General features: G+C 45.3%; 1 protein-coding gene across 12 annotated transcripts in view; it reads right to left on the reverse strand.

Moving 5' to 3' along the window:
- SLC22A16 (solute carrier family 22 member 16) overlaps positions 1-18,282 on the reverse strand; it is a 42,370-nt gene extending 24,088 nt beyond the window's left edge. For 2 of the 12 annotated variants that reach the window (XM_045057905.1, XM_019831077.3), the window contains exons 1-2: positions 17,829-18,259; positions 3,230-3,709 (exon numbers count right to left, since the gene is read on the reverse strand). In XM_045057905.1, the coding sequence (XP_044913840.1) occupies positions 3,230-3,709; positions 17,829-17,944 (596 nt within the window). In that variant the 5' untranslated portion in view covers positions 17,945-18,259. The other 10 variants (XM_019831083.3, XM_019831080.3, XM_011282527.4 and 7 more) reach the window with 9 other exon arrangements.
- Between the last annotated feature and the right edge of the window lie 217 nt (positions 18,283-18,499).

Genomic DNA, 18,499 nt, shown 5'->3' on the forward strand with positions numbered 1-18,499 from the left:
AAAATGTTGCTTAGGCCAATGTCAATGAGATTGCTGTCAATGTGTTCTTCTAGGAGTTTTATGGTTTTAGGTCTCATATTCAGGTTTTTAATCCATTTTGAGTTTATTTTTGTGTACGATGTAAGAAAATGGTCCAGTTCCATTCTTGTCCAGTTTTCCCAGCACGATTTATTGAATAGATTGTCTTTTACCCATTTTAGATTCTTGCCTCCTTTGTTATAGATTAATTGACCATATAAGTGTGACTTTATTTCTGGGCTCTGTAATGGCATTTTTTAATTTTTATATTTGTTACTAGTAGATATAAACATAATTAATTTATATATATTGATAACCTATCCAGCAACATCATTAAATGCTCATTAATTCCAGTAATTCTTCTGCTGGATTTTCTTCATACAGAATTGTAATGGCTAAAAATAATGACTTTTTTGTCTTCTTTCTTTCCATTTATGCCTTCCCCCTCCTCCCACCCCTGCTTCTCCCTCTCTCTTTTATTTCTCTGTTTTGCTTTACAGTAATAGGATATCCAGTATAATACTAAGCAGAAGCAGTGTTTCATATATCCTTATGTATTCCTGATTCCAAGGGAAAGCGTTCAATATTTCACAGTTAAGATGTTCATGGTAAATCTCTTTGTAGACACCTGTAATTGGGTTAAGGACATTCTTCCACTTTTAGTTTTTATCATGAATGGATTTTGAAATTTATCAAATGTTTTTCCTGTATTCATTAAGTGGATAATATGAATTTTGTCTTCTAATCTATTAATGTGGTAAATTCCACTAATTATTTTTTTTTAATGTTTATTTATGAGAGAGAGACAGAGAGAGCATGCAAGCAGGGGACGGGCAGAGAGACAGGGAGAGAGAGAATCCCAAGCAGGATACCGAGCTTGATCCCACAAACCGTGAGATCGTGACCTGAGTGGAAATCAAGAGTCAGAGGCTTAACCGACTAAGCCACCTAGGCGTCCCTGATAAGTTTCCAATATTAAGTATATTTCAGACCTTATCCCTCTGCCTTCATGAATTTTAATTTCTCATAGTTTCCAACTGTCTCTCTTATGTTTACTATTGATAATTTTTTCTGAGCTCTTATCAATTTTACTCATTCTTTCTCTAGTTATATGTAATAGGTTGTTAAAACTGCCCAGGAATCTGTCACTTATTATGGTTTTTTTTCTAGATGTTCTAGGTAGTTATTCTTCAATTTTATGTCATTTTAAAATACAATTTCCAGGGACACCTGGCTGGTTTAGGCAGTGGAACATGCAACTCTTGATCTTGGGGTCATGAGTTTGAGCTCCATGTTGGGCAAAGAGCTTACTTAAATAAATAAATAAATAAATAAATAAATAAATAAATAAAATACAGAGCCCGTGTCAAGCTCTGTGCTGACAGTGTAGAGCCTACTTAGGATTCTCTCTCTCCTCTCTCTCACTGCCCCTCTCCCACTCGTGTGTGCATGCTCGCTCTCTAAATAAATAAATATTTAAAAAACAAAAATAAAATACAATTTCCAGATTTTTACTAATAATTTCAGGCTTGTCTTCTATTTGTTTAACAGCAGTAAGCATAGTGAATTTTTATCTGCGCCTGACAATTCCAGTATTTCAATTCTTCTTTGTGCAGAAGGTCTGCTTTGGGGGCCTATTGCTTCTACTGACTCTCACTCATGGTGCCTTTCAATCATGTTTTTGGCTATGACGGACCTAATTTCCACATTCCAGGAAGATGGTTATGGAACAGAAGATTCTTTTTTAATGCTTTTTTTAAGTTTATTTATTTATTTATTTATTTATTTATTTATTTATTTTGAGAGAGAGAGAGAGAGAGAGAGAGAGAGATAACCAGCAGAGGAGGGGCAGAGAGAGAAGGGGACAGAGGATCTGAAGCAGGCTCTGTGCTATCAGCAGAGAACCCAATGTGGGGCTCGAACTTGCAAACTGCAAGATCATGATCTAAGCTGAAGTCAGACACTTAACTGAGCCACCCAGGTGCCCTGGAATAGAAGATTCTTTTTTTAAATTTTTTTTTTAATGTTTATTTATTTTTGACAGAGAGAGAGAAAGACAGAGCATGAACGGGGGAGGGGCAGAGAGAGAGGGAGACAGAATCTGAAGCAGGCTCCAGGCTCTGTGCTGTCAGCACAGAGCCCAATGCAGGGCTCAAACCCACAGACCACGAGATCATGACCTGAGCTGAAGTCGGATGCTCAATCGACTGAGCCACCCAGGTGCCCCTGGAATAGAAGATTCTTAAATATAGTAACATAACTTCATCCACCAAATAATAACTAGACTCCACTTCTGCCTTAATTTCATTATTCAAATGCCACCTCCTGGAATAGGGTTAGGGGTGGGAAGACCTAGGCACTCCTCCCTTTAGGCTTCCATAGATTTTGCCTCCATTTGTTCTCACTTCTCCTATGGCCCTGGCCACAACAAAGCCCTATCATTTTATTTTGGACATGTTTGTCAGTCCCATTAGACTAGCACATCCCAAGGGTGGGATTTGGACCTAAGCTGTTGCCCTCAGGTTCCCAGGGCCCAGCATATGGCTGTAAAACTCACAACTATGGGGACCAGAGAAGTTCATTTCTGTGCTTTAGCACAGGTACTTTAAGTACAGTCCTTGTCTACACAGAGACGAACTTTGCCTTATTTAAGGACTATGTATTCATTTTAATGTGTGTGTGTGTTTTTAAGAAAATATGGCTGGTGTATCAAACCCACAGTTTCATAGATATTATTGCTTAGAACCAGGGTACACTTCTTAAAAAACAAGTTTATTTTTAGAAAATTAGATAGATAGATAGATACAGATATATATATGTTGATATTCAAATAGTAACCAGTATTTATTGAGTGGTTATATGTCCAAGGTACTTTTTTTTACTATTTTTGCAATAACCCTTTGAAGTGAGTGCTATTATTTTCATCACCAGCTTATAGACTACTTTCTGAAACACAGGTTATGCAATTTGCCTCGGGCTCATGGCTAATAAGTGGTAGAACCAGGGTCTGAACCCAGGCAGACTGTCTTCAAAACCCATCCTCTAACACTATGGTTTTTTGTGTGCCTCTAAATAACAGATGAGCAAAGAGGCAGGTATTTAGATAGGAGGTATGAAAATGACTAAAGCTTTGAATGCAGTTCCTTGACCTTTAAGAAAACCAGATAGGAAAATGAACCCTGATGCAACAAACTTAAATATTTCATTTTACCTGTCAGAAAGGTGGCCAAAAATCATCGCTCCCAGCAGGACTCCCACCATAAACACAGGCTGGATCACCTTTGCGAACCATTCTCGGTTACAGACCAGATCCCACTGAGTCACCACGGTGCTGTCCCACTTGCTCTTGTCATAGACATAGCCATCCATGCAAGGAAAGCTACTCTTACGGCCACTGTAATCATAGTTCAAGCCAGATTTGTCATCCCTCCGGAATCTGTGACAACTTGTGAGCTCCCAGACCTCACCGTTCTGTAGCTGCACTATAATGTGATCTTCGTGGCCTGTGAAAAACAGGATCCAGATGTCCTCCAACCTCCAACTAGAGATATTGTGGAAAAGAACCCGACTCACGTTGCCTGGGGGCCTGCAGGTATGGTAGGGGGACACTGTCATGAACACAGAAGCCAAGTAGTGGATGCCACAAGAGATGTTCTGGAAAGCACATATAAAATAGAGGAATATCTGAAATCTGCAAAGAGAAGAAAAGCCAGTTATTATATCCAACCTACAGGCTAAAAAAGACTATAAGCAAATATGAAGGGTGTTCATCATGGTTAGCTTAATATATATATAGATGAATAAATACAGAAATAATTATAGATATGTAATATATACATATACATAACATGTTAGTATATACACATAGCTCTGTCTGGTAGGAGGGCCTAGAAGCAATGACACTGAGACAGGGAAACTAAAGGGACTGCTTTTTTTGCTCCTTTTACTGTTTCTATTCTTGCTGGGACCTATACCCCCACCTTACACATGCCTTATAGAACAGGTAATATATGTCCTCCTTGTAAAGGCCAGGGAGTTAATGATTTCTTTGGAGTCTTCCAGCATGGGAGATAGCATCAAGGGAGTGACCAGATAGGGCCAAGACCACTAACCCATCAAGACACCTGGTGCCAGGTCGTAAGTGACCTATGCAGAACACCTGAACACTCGTCTTTGGTCCTGGATGCTTGAGAAGACACGTGCACCAGACCACTGTCCCCAATAAAAACACCAGACTCCAAGCAAATATGGAACTCAGTCTCCTTTCCTTTCTGAGTCTCCCAGATGCTCTGTCTCTATCTGCTCTCTCTAGGTCTTCGATAAACTCTGTCCTCACTTCCTCTTGGCTCACATTTGATTTGTATTCTCCACGAAGCCAAGGACCCTCTTGGCTGGTCCTCAAACCCAGCCAGCCTGCATCAACATCTCAATAGCAACAAGCACACCCAGTGCCCAGATCTTGTTTTCTAAATACCATCCTTCAATTAAAGAAACCAGGAAAAATGGCTCATTTAAGACCAAGTCAGGGAAAACGAAAAACATGCCTAATGCTTTAGGTATGCTTGCGGTATCAGAAAGTAAGGAAGCGCTCAAAATATAAAATGATGGGGGCATGTTAAAGGGACACAGGAACCAATCTGAAAAACCTCCCAAATGGGCAAGTTTGAAACAATTTGAGCAACAAAATAAATAGCATGGTATATCCCAAAGTATAAAATAAATATACAAGTCTATACTGTGATGTTTAATTTTATGTCAACATGACTGGGCTGGTAAACATGATTTCTGGATGTGTCTGTGAGGTTGTCTCTGGATGAGATTAGCATTTGAATCGGTAGACTGAGTGAAGAAGAGGGCCCTCATCAGTGGGCGGGCATCATCCAATCCAGGGAGGACCTGAATAAGAACAAAAGGTGGAGGCAGGGCAAATTTGATCCATCTACTCCTACTCTTAGACATTGGCATCCCTGGTTCTCAGGCTTTTGGACTCAGGCTGAAACAGGGAAGTTGAAGACTCCATAAAAACCTGTCTTTTGCTCCTTTTCCTGCTTCTATTCTTGCTAGCACCTGCACCCCCACTTTACACATGCCTCAGAATGCAAACAGTGTATGTCCTCCTTGTAAGGTACGAGGAGTTAATGATTTCTTCAGAATGGATAACATCTAAGGAAGGACCAGGTGAGAATGACCAATGAAGCTGTCATATGCTTATTCCAGACCACCAGCACTAGACATCTCGACGCCAAGGCCCCCTGGCTCCAAGCAATAGCGCTTGGGTCCTCATCTTTGTTCTGAGTCCTGGATGCCTGAGAGGACACATACACCAGGTCACGATCCTCAGTAAAACCCCCCAGACCCCGACCAAATACGAGACTTCCTCCTTTCCTTTCTGAGTCTTCCAGAAGCTCTGTCTGTACCTGCAGTCTCTCTATACTTTGAATAAACTGTGCTTTCACCTCCTGCTGGCTCGAGTTTGATTTCTATCCTGTGCACAGACACGGACCTTCCTGGCTGATCCTGTGGGACCCCTTCTGGGTCCTCGAACCCAGCCTGCCAGCATCTGAACCAGGACTTACATCATCAGCCCCCCAATTTTCAGGCCTTCAGACTTAGACCTCACAAATACGCCACCAGCTTTCCTGGATCTCCAGCCTACAGACAGCACATTGTGGGACTTGACTGTCTCCATAACTGTGTGAACAGATTCTTACAATAAATCTCTTATCTACATCTCTATGTATGTCCTATTTGTTCTGTTTTTCTAGGAGATCTTGATGAATACAGGTTTTGGTACTGAAAGTAGTTCTAAAGGAACAGAATTTTAAGAATGAGCTTTCTGAATTGGCACTGGGGTTTCTGGAATTGGTTGTCTAATCTGATTAGATTGAAAAGCACTAATGGCTATTTCCAGCAGTAGAGAACACTGATAATCCATGGTGTGCACTGTTTAGAGAAACACACAAAATATCTGTGTTGGACGCTCATAATCAACCACTTAGAAGAAGCAAGGGGCTAAGTGACTCTGTATTTGAAAATTTCAACCATTTTTTGAAAACTAAAGAAATGTAATGGCATTGGTTGGTTGCTCCTATTGTCGTTGGATAAATTAATGAAAGAAAACAGATGAGCTCAAGGAATTTGAATCCCCAGCTCAAGCAATGCCTAAACAACCTAAGAATTTCTAAGGTGTATCTTGAAAGAGATCCTTATCTCCTGTAGCGACAGGCCCGAAAATCAAACATAGAACCTCATCCTGGGAGCAGCTGAATGACAATGTCTAATTGGCCTCTTTGCATATACCCCAAATCAGTGTCCAATATATATGGTGCTATTTCTCAAATAGTCAGCACTCACGGGTCCAGGAATCGAGGCGTGGAAATGAGGGCTGTAGCACTCACTTTTACACCTAGCGATCCCCTAACAAAATTTTTACTTCCTGTTCCCATAATCTTACGCTCTGCTAGCCTCAAGATCTTAGTTCCAGAGGGAAGAATACTGCCACCAGGGGACACAACATCGATTCCACTGACCTGGAAATAAAGACTGTTGCCTGACCACTTTGGGTTCCTCAGGCGTCTGAATCAAAAGGCAAAGCAGGGAGTTACAGTGTTGGCTGGGGTGAAGGATCCTGAATATCAAGGGGAAATTGACACCACGATGGAGGTAAGAAAGAGTATGTCTGCAATACAGGAGATTCCTTAGGGTATCTCCTTAGCATTACCATGCCCTGTGAATTAGGTCAATGGGAAATTACAACAACCCAATCCAGGCAGGAATATTAATGGCCCAGACCCTTCAAGGATTAAAGGGTGGATCACTTTATCAGGTAAAGGTCCACAGGCAACTGAGGTTCTTGCTTAAGGCAAAGGGAATAGAGAATGGGTCCTGAAAAGAAGGTAGTTATACTAAATACCACCTACAACCACATGACCAGTTATAGAAACAAGGGCTGTAATTATCATGAGTATTTCTTCTCTAAAAAAAAAAAAGGAAGTTTATTTTTTGAGAGAGAGTGTGTGTGCCAGTGGGGGAGGGGAGGATAGAGAGGGAGAAAGAATCTCAAGCAGGCTCTGCACTGTCAGCACAGAGCCCAGTGTGGGGCTCAAACCCATGACCGCAAGATCACAACCCAAGCCGATGTCAAGAGTCTGACATTTCACCAACTGAGCCACCAGGCGCTGCGAGTATTTCTTCTTTATTTTGTTATGAATGCTTGTGTATATATAGACATATATTAAGCAAGTATCTTTGTTTTCTTCCTTATTGTCTCCTCATACAACATAAGATGTATTGACATATAAGTACTTAAATAGTTTTACACCATAATATTTAAGTTACGGGATATCAAAAAAAGAGTAAACATCATCCAAGGACTTTATGTCCCCTTCTGGGAAAGGGATTAGTGTATTTAGTTGTATGTTGGATCGTTGTATCATGTTGGGTGGAATTAGGACCTTGTTATTGTCTTTATTTAGAGATCAAATTTGGTGTAAAGAGATCCATATGGGTTGCAAGTTGACAAGGGGTGAACCTATGATGATTAATTTTATGAATCAACTTGACTGGGCCAAGGGGATGCCCAGACAGTTGGCAAAACATTATATCTGTGTGCGTCTGTGAGGGATCTCCAGACGAGACTGGCATTTGAACCTGTAAACTGAGTAAACATCATCTTCACCAATGTGGGTGGGCATCACCCAACCTGGTGAGAACCTGAAGAGAACAAAAAAGCCAAGGGAGTACTAATTCACTTTCTTTGCATGGACTGAGACCTCCATATTATCATGCCCTCAGACATCTCGTGCCCCCGTGCTCCTGGTTCAGACTCTGCCTGGGGCTTACACCATCAACCCTGTGGTTCTCAGACCTTGGGACTGGGACTGAATTGCACCATTGGTTTTCCCAGGTCTCTGGCTTGCACACAGCACACTGTGGGACTTCTCACTTCTATAATTGTGTGAGCCAATTCCTATAATAGATCTCCTCTTATCTACATCTATGTCTCTCTATTTATATATCCTATCAATTGTGTTTTTCTGGAGAATCCTGATAAATATACCACTTGGCATAAATAAATGGTTGAACAAACAAGTACAAAGGAGAGATGAAACTAATCTTTCTTCTAGTAGAATTCCAAGTACTATCTGCAGATATTCCCCCTCTACAGGAGATGGAGTTTCATTCCTACCCTTTACTCCTGAAGGGCAGGCTAAGACACAGTGACTCCTTTCCAAAGAATATGATAGGAAAAAAAGGGGGAGTGTCTTGATGGCTCAGTCAGTTGAGCATGGGACTCTTGATTTCAGCTCAGGTCATGATTCTGGGGTCATAGGATTGAGCTCTGTGTGGAGCTCTGAGCTGAGCGTGGAGCCTGCTTAGGATTCTCTCTCTCTCTCTCTCTCTCTCTCTCTCTCTCTCTCTCTTTCCTTCCCCTCTCCTCCTCTCATGCACACACACTCTCTCTCTCAAAACAAAAAAAAAAACAAAGAAGGAAAAAGGAAAGAATAGTAACTTTACAGTGGGAGAAATCAGGTAAATCCTATCTTAACCAAATGTTGAAGGTTAATACCCCCATAATGTTATGTGGATATCATGTACCTCCTCATATGATGTGATCATCGAGCACTTCACACCTCGGCAACATCTCCCAAAAGCCATAATCCCAGTCTATCCAGGAGAAAAACAGTAAAAAATCCCAGATTGTAGGACATTCTACAGGTTTCCCGGCCAATATGCCTAAAGACCACCAAGGTCATTAAAAACAAAACAAGGAGAGACTGAGAAACTACCACAGACCAGAGGAGGCTGGAATAACATATCAACTAAATGCAGTGTCGTACCCTGGATTAGATCCTGCAACAGGAAGAGAATGTGAGTGGGAAAACTGGTGAAAGCCTGGAGTTTAGTTGATAGTAATATACTAATGTCAGCTTCCTACTTTGCCAAATATGCCGTGGTGATGTAAGATGTTAACAATGGGGAAAACTGGGTGAGGGACATACAGGAACTATCTTTGCAACTTTTCTGTAAATCTAAAATGATCCAAAAATTATTTATTCAAAATTTAAAAGTAAATGTAAAGTCTCCAAATTTACAGACTCAAACCAACAAGCAGTGACATATTCTCCGAAGTAAAAATTGTCTCACAAGGACAACTGTGCCCATAGGACGGCAGGGTAAAATATATAAAATGTGGATTTCCCCTTTAATTTCAGACCCCTGGAATCAAGACAGAACAGCCCCCTTTGGGCAGGTGGTTTCAATATTCAATTTTAAAATGATCAGTTCGGACAACGAGGAACATTACTGTAAAACCGTTATAACAGGCAGTAGAAAATAGGTCCTGTCAGATCACACTGAGCCAAACTGCACTGTTGATACATACAATCTTTATCTCCCTGCCTGCTTTTCGGAGCTGCCCATCATCCTGGTCTTGGTGTGCCTTCTATCTAGAAGGCGCTTCTGACCCTCCTGTAGCTCACTTGTTCTCAAATGTTTTGTTCTCAGGAGCCTTTGTATCCTTCAAAGTGTTGAGGGTCCCAAGGGTCTTTTCTTTATGTGAGTCGTCAGTATGTATTAGAAATTAAAAAGGAGGGGCGCCTGGGTGGCACAGTCGGTTAAGCGTCCAACTTCAGCCAGGTCACGATCTCGCGGTCTGTGAGTTCGAGCCCCGCGTCAGGCTCTGGGCTGATGGCTCAGAGCCTGAAGCCTGTTTCCGATTCTGTGTCTCCCTCTCTCTCTGCCCCTCCCCCGTTCATGCTCTGTCTCTCTCTGTCCCAAAAAAAATAAATAAACGTTGAAAAAAAAAAAGAAAATTTTAACATTTATTCATCCACTTAAACGTAACAGGAATAAGCCGTTAAAGAACATATAGCCATAGTTTTCAAAAAAAATGAAACAAAATTAGTGAGCAGCATGGTGTTGTTTTACATTTAAGATTTAGATTAATGGGGTGCCCGGGTGGCTCAGTCCATTAAGCAAGCGTCCGACTTGGCTCGGGTCATGATCTCACAGTTCATGAGTTCGAGCCCCATGTTGGGCTCTGTTCTGACAGCTCAGAGCCTGGAACTTGCTTCGGATTCTGTGTCTCCCTCTCTCTCTTCCTCTCTCTCTCCCAAATAAATTAACATTAAAAATTTTTAAATTTAGATTAACGGAAGACAGCTAGTTTTTCATACCAGTGTCTGCATTCCATCTGATGCATTCTCACGTGTCGGCTAGCCTCTGGAAAACTCCACTGTGCCTTCATGAGAGAGTGAGACTAAACGAGTCAACTAATGTCTCTGTGTTACTATGACAGCAGCTGGGATCTTGCAGACCCAGAGATGTGCAGGTCTCACACCGTGACAACTGCTGGCCTCACCTGTCCCTGCCGCAGCACCTCCTCTCCACGGCTCTGCTCCCTCCACGCTAACCGCCTCCATCAGGCCCCTCCTTATCCCCCACTGCCTGCTTCTCTCAGGCCCACCCTTTCTATTTGCTTCCCCTGCTCGCCATCTCTCATTTGCTCATCTCCTCCCCCATTTCTTTCTTTCCCTTCTCTGACCACCGTATACAGCTGAAGTACCTTCTGTTATATACGTGTATTTTTTAATGAACGTCAAGTGAATGCTTTCTATTTCTCTACCAAATCAACAGCCACCAAAGAAATCCCACAAAAGGCTGAATGACAGTCCCATAAAGGTAGGAACGGTGCTTCAATCACGTTAGTCTATCCTGTGGTGCCCAGAATGGTGTGCTGTGCAATGTATACAGAATGTCATAGAATCCCTCCGGGTAAAAGGGACAGTGCTGAGGTTAATGCATACTCAGTACCTCTGGTAAGGAGAGGTGTTCACGAGGCCAGTGTATGGGGGCACCCGGGCGGCTCAGTCAGTTAAGCGTCTGACTCTTGATTTCAGCTCAGGCCATGATCTCATGGTTCGTGGGTTTGGGCCCCGTGTCAGGCTCCATGATGACAGCACAGAGCCTGCAAGGGATTCTCTCTCTTCCTCTCTCTCTGCCGTTCCCCTGCGCACGCTCTCTCTAAATAAACAAATCAACTTAAAAAAAAAAAAAAAAAAAGAGGCCAGTGTATAAAAAATTTTTACTGGGTTCTCCACCAGCAAAAAAATGAATGTGTGTGTGGGCACAGATGTATAAAATGAGCATATCTGGATACACATATTCCCAGATTAAAGTGACATACATATGATGCATATGGAAATATAAAGTCATATATATTTACTTACACGTATACATTCGTGTACAAAGTAGGTGTTTTCATGGTGCTCCAAAGAATCATCTTTGCCCGCCAGAGGGGTGAACACACCCCACCTGGGAGACTATCACAAAGTGGCAACGCTAAGCAAAGTCATAGAAGTGGTGCCGTGAAACTGTCAAGCTGGCAACGTCCCCAAGTCCTCGGGGATGACTGCCAAGCTGGCACGTGGCCACGGTTCCTCACTTCTCATAGAAACCCACGTCAATAGAGAAGTAAAATGGAATCAATGTAACATATTGTGGCCATCAAGACACCACACGCTGGAGCTGGCCACGGTTTCAAGGCTGCACTCTGTATTTGGCACTGGCCCCAGCAGCTAGTTCAGAAAAGAAAAACACAAAGCAAAAGGCAAGCAAGCAACAAGTGGCTTTTTTCTAGCAACAGAAAGGGGGGGAGCACACACAAATACTATTCTCAGAGTATGGGATGGGCAGCCAAGAAAAGAGCCTAGAGCGCTAAAGCCTGAGTCCTTGCAGCTAAAAGGAGCCAGCTCTGTTTTTCTAGAAAAGGCGCCCCTGCCCGAAGAAAAACTATCAGAAATCTGCCTCGGTCTATTCCATACAGAGGGGCCGGGTAGGAACAGCAGGCTGGGAAGACAAGCCTGAGTTGCTGTGACTCAATAGACCCTGAGAAGCTAAGATCACAGCTTGAAATGGTGGTGCCTGAACCCTCACCCCTGCAGGTCACTAGCCCCCATGCATGGGCTACTAGATATCACTGGAGAGCCACAGGGTCAGGCTCTGCCCTTGGCCTGCACACACTATGCTACTTGTGAGCACCTGGCGTGGTTGGTGGGTCACCTGCGCCAGGGAACAGGCTTGTGAATTCAGGAAGTGTTTCTTCCTTCCCCGGCAATTTCTCAGGAAGCACTTTCCAGCCTGCAAGGATGATGGATAACAGGATAGAAGGATCCTGTTAGACAATTCCATCTGAGTGGTTCTGCTTCTGTCAGGCAGATTCTAGATTCTGCTGTGCCTGTTCTTGCACAGCAGAGGCTCCCCATTTCCCTCATCCGGGTTACACCTGCTGCTTGTGCTATACAGGACACCTTATTCGGCACTGTCTGGGTGGGTTACTGTGCCTATTCTACTAACACTGTATGTTGGATCACGCACGTTAGCATCTGGGTTGGTACCTAAGTAGTTTCTTCGCCTGGAATGGCTCCACCCTTGAAAAGTTCACATTCTGCTGACCGTAACCTCCCACTCCCCCATATCCCCGAGTCCTTCCCATTGACCCCATCCCCAGCACCATCCAGGTGCCCAGTCTTTGGATCCCACCAGCTTGTTTAGCTTATTGCCGCCTTCCTGGCTTCAATTCCTTCCCCAACCAGCCTGAATCCCACAGTCAACACTAGAACTACTTACACACACACACACACACACACACACACACACACACACCCCAACAGAGCATCCACCACAGCAACCTCTGAGACTAGGCTTTGTCTTCTCTATCCCACCCCTAGTGATTGTGGTTCAGGAGGTCTGAGGTAGGATCCAGAACTCTATATATCTTAAAACGCCTCCTAAGAGACTCTGACATGGATGAGAAACACCACCCCGGGAAATCAAAATCTTCGGTTGAATTATCTGTTGATACAAGATTTGACATTGAAAATATTTAACAGTTGTTGTGGAGCCACTGGGACTCTCCTAAACAGCTTGTGAGGGTGTAATTTGCCACAGCCGCTTTGCACATCTGTCTGGCAGCTGACCACATGCACACTCGGCCAGAGGGATTCCTCTCCCAGGTACGTACCCAACGAAATGCATACACAAGGACCTTAAAATATATAGACGAGAGGAACTACGTGTGATAAACCCAACCTGGAGACAATATAAATGTCTGTTAACAGTGAGTGAGTGAACTGTGGAATATTCGTGTCATGACATTCTGTATGCTGGTGAAAATCAACAAACTACCATGGCGCTCAATGTGGGTGACCCCCCCCCCCCCCGTATATGATGTTGAACAAAAGAAGCCCAACCAAAAGTATATGATTTTTTACTCCATTTATTTAAGTTTAGAATCAGACAAAACTAACCCGTGGCCATAGCTATGAGGACAGTGGTGGCTGGGGGAGGGGAGAGGATATTGCTTGAGAGAGGGCATGAGAAGGGGTGGTCTGGTGGTGTTCACTTTATGATGATTCATCAGGTTGTAGAGTATGGTGCGTACTTTTCTGTATACATGTAATATATCGATTTAAACGTTTTATATCTGCAAGACCCAGAGAGCAGGAACAGTATTCGGCAATGCCCTGCTGAGGCTTGACTGGAATGGGTACCAAGTCATACACAGTCTGTCCACATTGTACCTTCAGCCCTGAATGGCCACCCAACCCATACTGACAAGGAGGCGTCTTGCCTGAGCAATACGTCATTTATCCGAATGCCTGTTAAATGCCTCAACCTGGAATTCCCACAAGACTCTCAAACTGATGCAAGCCCCAAGCCTGCCCCACCTGGAGTGTAACTGTTTCTGAGTTTAGGACACCATCATCTACACAAACCAGAAATAGGATGCATGGAATGGGGGGGGGGGGGTGTCTTGCCCACTTGTCCTTTATAACCAGAAGGCCCCATCAATCCCTCCTGTCAAAACTGTCCAGTCCTCCCTGCTCACACTCCCCCTGCCTCGGTCCAGACCCTCCTTATCTCCCTCCTGGGCTCTTACCTAGGTCTTCTCTGGGCTCTGCCCAAACTCCTGCCCCTCCAATGCACCTTCCATTCTGCAAAGTGACCTTCCTAATACCTGAACTCCTCAGCATGCCACACAAAAATATTCTTAGAGATGATTGTGAACTTACCTCCCTTCTGTCGCCCTCACACTTCATACTCTAGGAATAATACGCCTCTTCGCAGTTTCCAAACAACCCGTGTTGGTTCACAGAAATATGCTTTCTACATGCTGGAAAGGTCCTGAGTATCCTTGCAACTCAAATTTCCCTTTCCTCGTTGCAAGGATAACTTCTGGAAAAAACGAGACCCTACTTCCCGAGGCATCTAGCATTCTGACATACCACTCTCTCCCTTACAAAGATTACGGTCCAACAGGTGTTATCAATCTGCCCAACCTGAGGACCCTCTGGGATAACACTTATAGATATAACACAGCACTCTGTTCACAGCTAGAGAGGCACACTCATGGAAGAAAAGAATCATACAGACACAGTAGGCAGAAACCCCAGAGGCAAGGAAAAGCAAAGATGACCAGAAATGGACCCATGCAATCTGGGTGACAGGTGAAGAAAATTACCTTCAGTCCTAGATTTATATCATTCTGTATAAAGAAACGTAACTGGTGGTACCCCTCTGTGGTCAAGAGCATGGCCGCCAGAGCCAGATTACTAAGGTTTGAATCTTGTGTCTGTTACTTACCACCTGGGACCATGGGCAAGATCCTTAAACTTTCTGTGCCTTAGTTTCCTTATCTGAAAAGTGGGTTGTTGAGGGAATGAAAAGAGTTAATGTAAAGCACTATGGCACATTAGTGCACAGTGTGTTAGTGCACAGAAGTGCTGGCTATTACGATGTTCATAAGGTGAAGTCAGGAAAGATGAACCAAAGCAGGTTCATATATCGAAAAAACAAAACTACCTGTGTCCATAGGTGTAAATCAGCTACAGGCTCCACCTTCCAACTCTAGTATTTTAAGTTATTTTTCCCCTTAAGCCAAGACAACTCAGGGAACCAGTTCTGAGATTATCCCAGCACAGATACCTGAGTATGCTTCCTCATTTCCCTCTCACATGGGCCTTAATCCATGAAGTTTATGGAACTTCAGTATGGCTTCAGGACAAGACCAGGAACAGCTTTTTAATTCTTAGGTGTCCTGCTTCCCTCTCTTAAAGGTGACTAGGATAGTGCTTCCTCCCCTTAGAAATGATTAATGCTAAATGAAAGATAATTAAGGTTCCCTACTTCACACTTTCACTAGGTTTCCCTAAAAGAAGGCTAAATAACGAAACACGATAACCTCCCTTTCTACTTATAAACAATAAAAAAGCACAATTACAGCAAATATCAGAGAAAATTGGGGATCCCATGCCATGGTCACACTGTTTTCACCTGTTGTAAGCATGCTTGTTACCCTTGCCTGGCTACATGCTGCTTTCACAAGCCAACCCTTCCTACCAGGATGGGGACTCGGGTAACAATAATAACCATGATTTACTGAGAACTTACTGAATGTTAAGACTTTTGCACACATCATCGTAGCCAGCTAAGAGTTGTCTCCCCAAATCCACTCTCTCCTTTTCCCACCATGGAGAGCTACGTTTGACCGCTGCAGGTGAGGACAATGGGACCAGATGCCCCAAGCACAGAGAGAGAGAGCCCCATGCTGTGGATGACAGGGCTGCCTCACCCACTTGGGTCCCTGGATGACCCCGTGGGAAGAACCTACCCTGAATAGTTACTGGAGAGGGACAAACTTCCAACTGAGGGATCTCTGTTAGCCAAACACCAACTGATACAATGACCTTGTTAATCTCTAAAATACAAAGGGAAAGAATGGTATTAGCACCTCCTACCTCATAGGGTTACGGTAAGGATGTAATGAGAGGCTGCATGTGGAGTCCTTACAATAAGCATTTGGAGGGTAACAATTACCCTCATTTCACAGATGAGGAAGTAGTAAGTGAAATGTTGAAGACCACACAGTATGTGGTAGAGCCAGGACTGGAACTCAGACATCCAACCCCCAGAGCGGATCTTGTACTCCCCATGCTATTCTGCTTCAAGAAGGATAAAACAAGATAATATATAAAGAGCCCGATGGAGTCCTGGGGATGGTACCTAACCGTGCTCAGGAGAGCATCATGGTTGAGAGCGTGGGCTATGGGGACTGATGGACTTCCAACGACATCCAATTCTGCCCTGCCATTACCAGATGTGTGACGTAGGCACAAGCCCCAGTTTTCTCAGGTGTAAAATGCGAGTGATACTACCAATCTCACGGAGCTGTAGAGAAGACGAAAGAAGGTAGCACGTACCAAAAGCTTCTGACGGAGCCAGGCACAGATCGGTGTTCAAGAAACACAGGTATTAGGAGGAAGCAGGAGAGAGCTGGGACCTCCTGCCCCTCCTAGGACTGCTCAACCGCCTTCTCCCTCCTGCCACGCAGAATCATAACATTTATGCAACTTTCCGACTTGGAAAACAGCACCACACCATCTCCTCACTACAAGCCTGGGAGGTAAGGCAGGAATTATTGTGATTCCTGTTTTGTGGATAGGAAACTGAGGCACAATATTACCAGAATATTAGAGGTAAGAGGCAGGCCAGGACTTAGCTCCAAACCTCTGATCGTCATACTTACTGTATAGCCCCTCACCCAGCAGCCTCTCCTCCCAAAAGCCTCTGGGTCAGAGAGGAGCATTTCTCTATGAATGAATGAATGAATGCAATATTTTAATGTCTTAATTTGACGAATGAAAGGAGGGTGCAACGTGGCTAAATCTGGGTCCCAGCGTGTGGCATCTGTGGGACCCTGGCCCTACCAGTCTCAGTTTCTCAATCATTAAAATAAGGATGCAAACACCTCCTTTGCAAGGGCATCAAATGAAACTCTTGTGTGTAACAAGCCGACACAATGTACCTGGCACATCTTTAGGCTTCTATAAATGGCAACAAAATCTGACTAACGGGTTTTCCTGGGGCAATACCTGCCTGCCAGGCACAGAGGCAGACCCTGCGGGGCAGAGCTGGTCAGCAGTCGTCCGGGGAAGTGAAAGAGGGGCCGGTTTGGCGGACTGGAGAAACGGGCCGCCCGGAGCAGGCACTCCTCCACTCGTGTGAGCCGGCCGCTCCGGCCCGACCTCGGACTTGGGCTCCCGCAGAGGGCGCGCCCCGGGTCCCACCTGCTCGCAGCAGCCACCACTCCGGAGGCCAGTCCCAGCGCCCCGCTGCTCGCTGTCGGGGAGACCCCGGCGCTGGAGTCCGAGAGGACAAGCCCAGCCCTGGGCCCGGAGTCCGGACGCGGGTGTCCCGACTACCCCACGAAACGAGCGGGAGAGGTTTCCGTATCGGGAGCGCCGCGCGAGAACCCCCCCCCCCCCCGCCACCGCAACGGAAAGAAACAGACCCCACCGGCGCCCCCTCCACGTGGCTCCCGCTCCCCTCCGCCGCCCTCCCCCCTGTCCACCCCCAACTCCCTACCTGCCGAAGTGCCCCACGTGGTCAAAAATCAACTCCAAATTGTGGGGCTTCATGGTGCCGCCGTGCGCTGCGCTCCCCAGCAGGACACTCCGAGCACGCCGAGCGCCCGGGAAGGCGGGCACCGCGCCCCGCCCCGCCCCCCTCCGCCCCGCTCCGCCCCGGCCCGCCGTGTCCCGGGGGGCCAGCCCCGCCGGCAGTGTCCCCCGCGAGCCAGCGGGCGGCTCGCGGGGCCGGGCTCGCTTCCCCCCTCCGTGGCCGGTCTCCCCTCCCCGCCCGCGCAGCCTCCGGCTTCTCCCCGCCGCCGTGGCCTCGTCCCCAGCTCGTCGCGGTCCCGGGGCCCGCCGTCGCGCCCGCGCCCTCCCTCCCTCCTGTGGGACACTCACCGCGTCGTCGTGGTCGCCTCTCTCTGTCTCTCTCGGTCGTGCCGGTGCCTCGGGACTGCCCGAGGAGGCAATGCAGAGACCGGGGTTAGGTTTGGGGGCCCGCAAGAACCTAGCATCTTTGGAAAGACACGCCTCACAAGCGTGGCACTCAGACTTGCGGGAAGGGGCTACTGCAGCTACTTGATTTTTCTATGTAACGTTTCTGGACTCCACTCTCGCCTGGGACAAAAACCGCTCTCTCAGACGAGGCCGACAGTTTGAGGGCCAGGACAGAGTCTCCAAGAGCAGAGCATTCAGAACGGATTCTGACGGCCCCGAAAAGTGACAGGATCTGGCAGGGCTGTGTTAAAGCTTTTATGTCACCCAAAGGGCTGAAGAACGCTCTGGGCAGAGGCTCGAGCAGAACAGTGGCAACAAGGAACTTGTACTTGAGCAGGATCTGAAAAAGAGAGAAAAGCTCACTCCCAAAGTACTTCCCTCACCTACTGGCATATTCTGGATACCTATCCTTTGTCAGTTAAGTGTTATGAGAAATCGTACTTTCAATCCGTTTATGGTGTTTTCGATGATCAGAAGTGGTATTTTTTATCTTAATGAAGTCAAATTCATACATATGTTCCTTTATAATTTGTGGTTTTGTATCTTGTTTAAAAAATTCTGCTTTCCCGGGG

This window comes from Felis catus, chromosome B2, assembly GCF_018350175.1.
Source record: "Felis catus isolate Fca126 chromosome B2, F.catus_Fca126_mat1.0, whole genome shotgun sequence".
Taxonomy (NCBI): Eukaryota; Metazoa; Chordata; class Mammalia; order Carnivora; family Felidae; genus Felis; species Felis catus.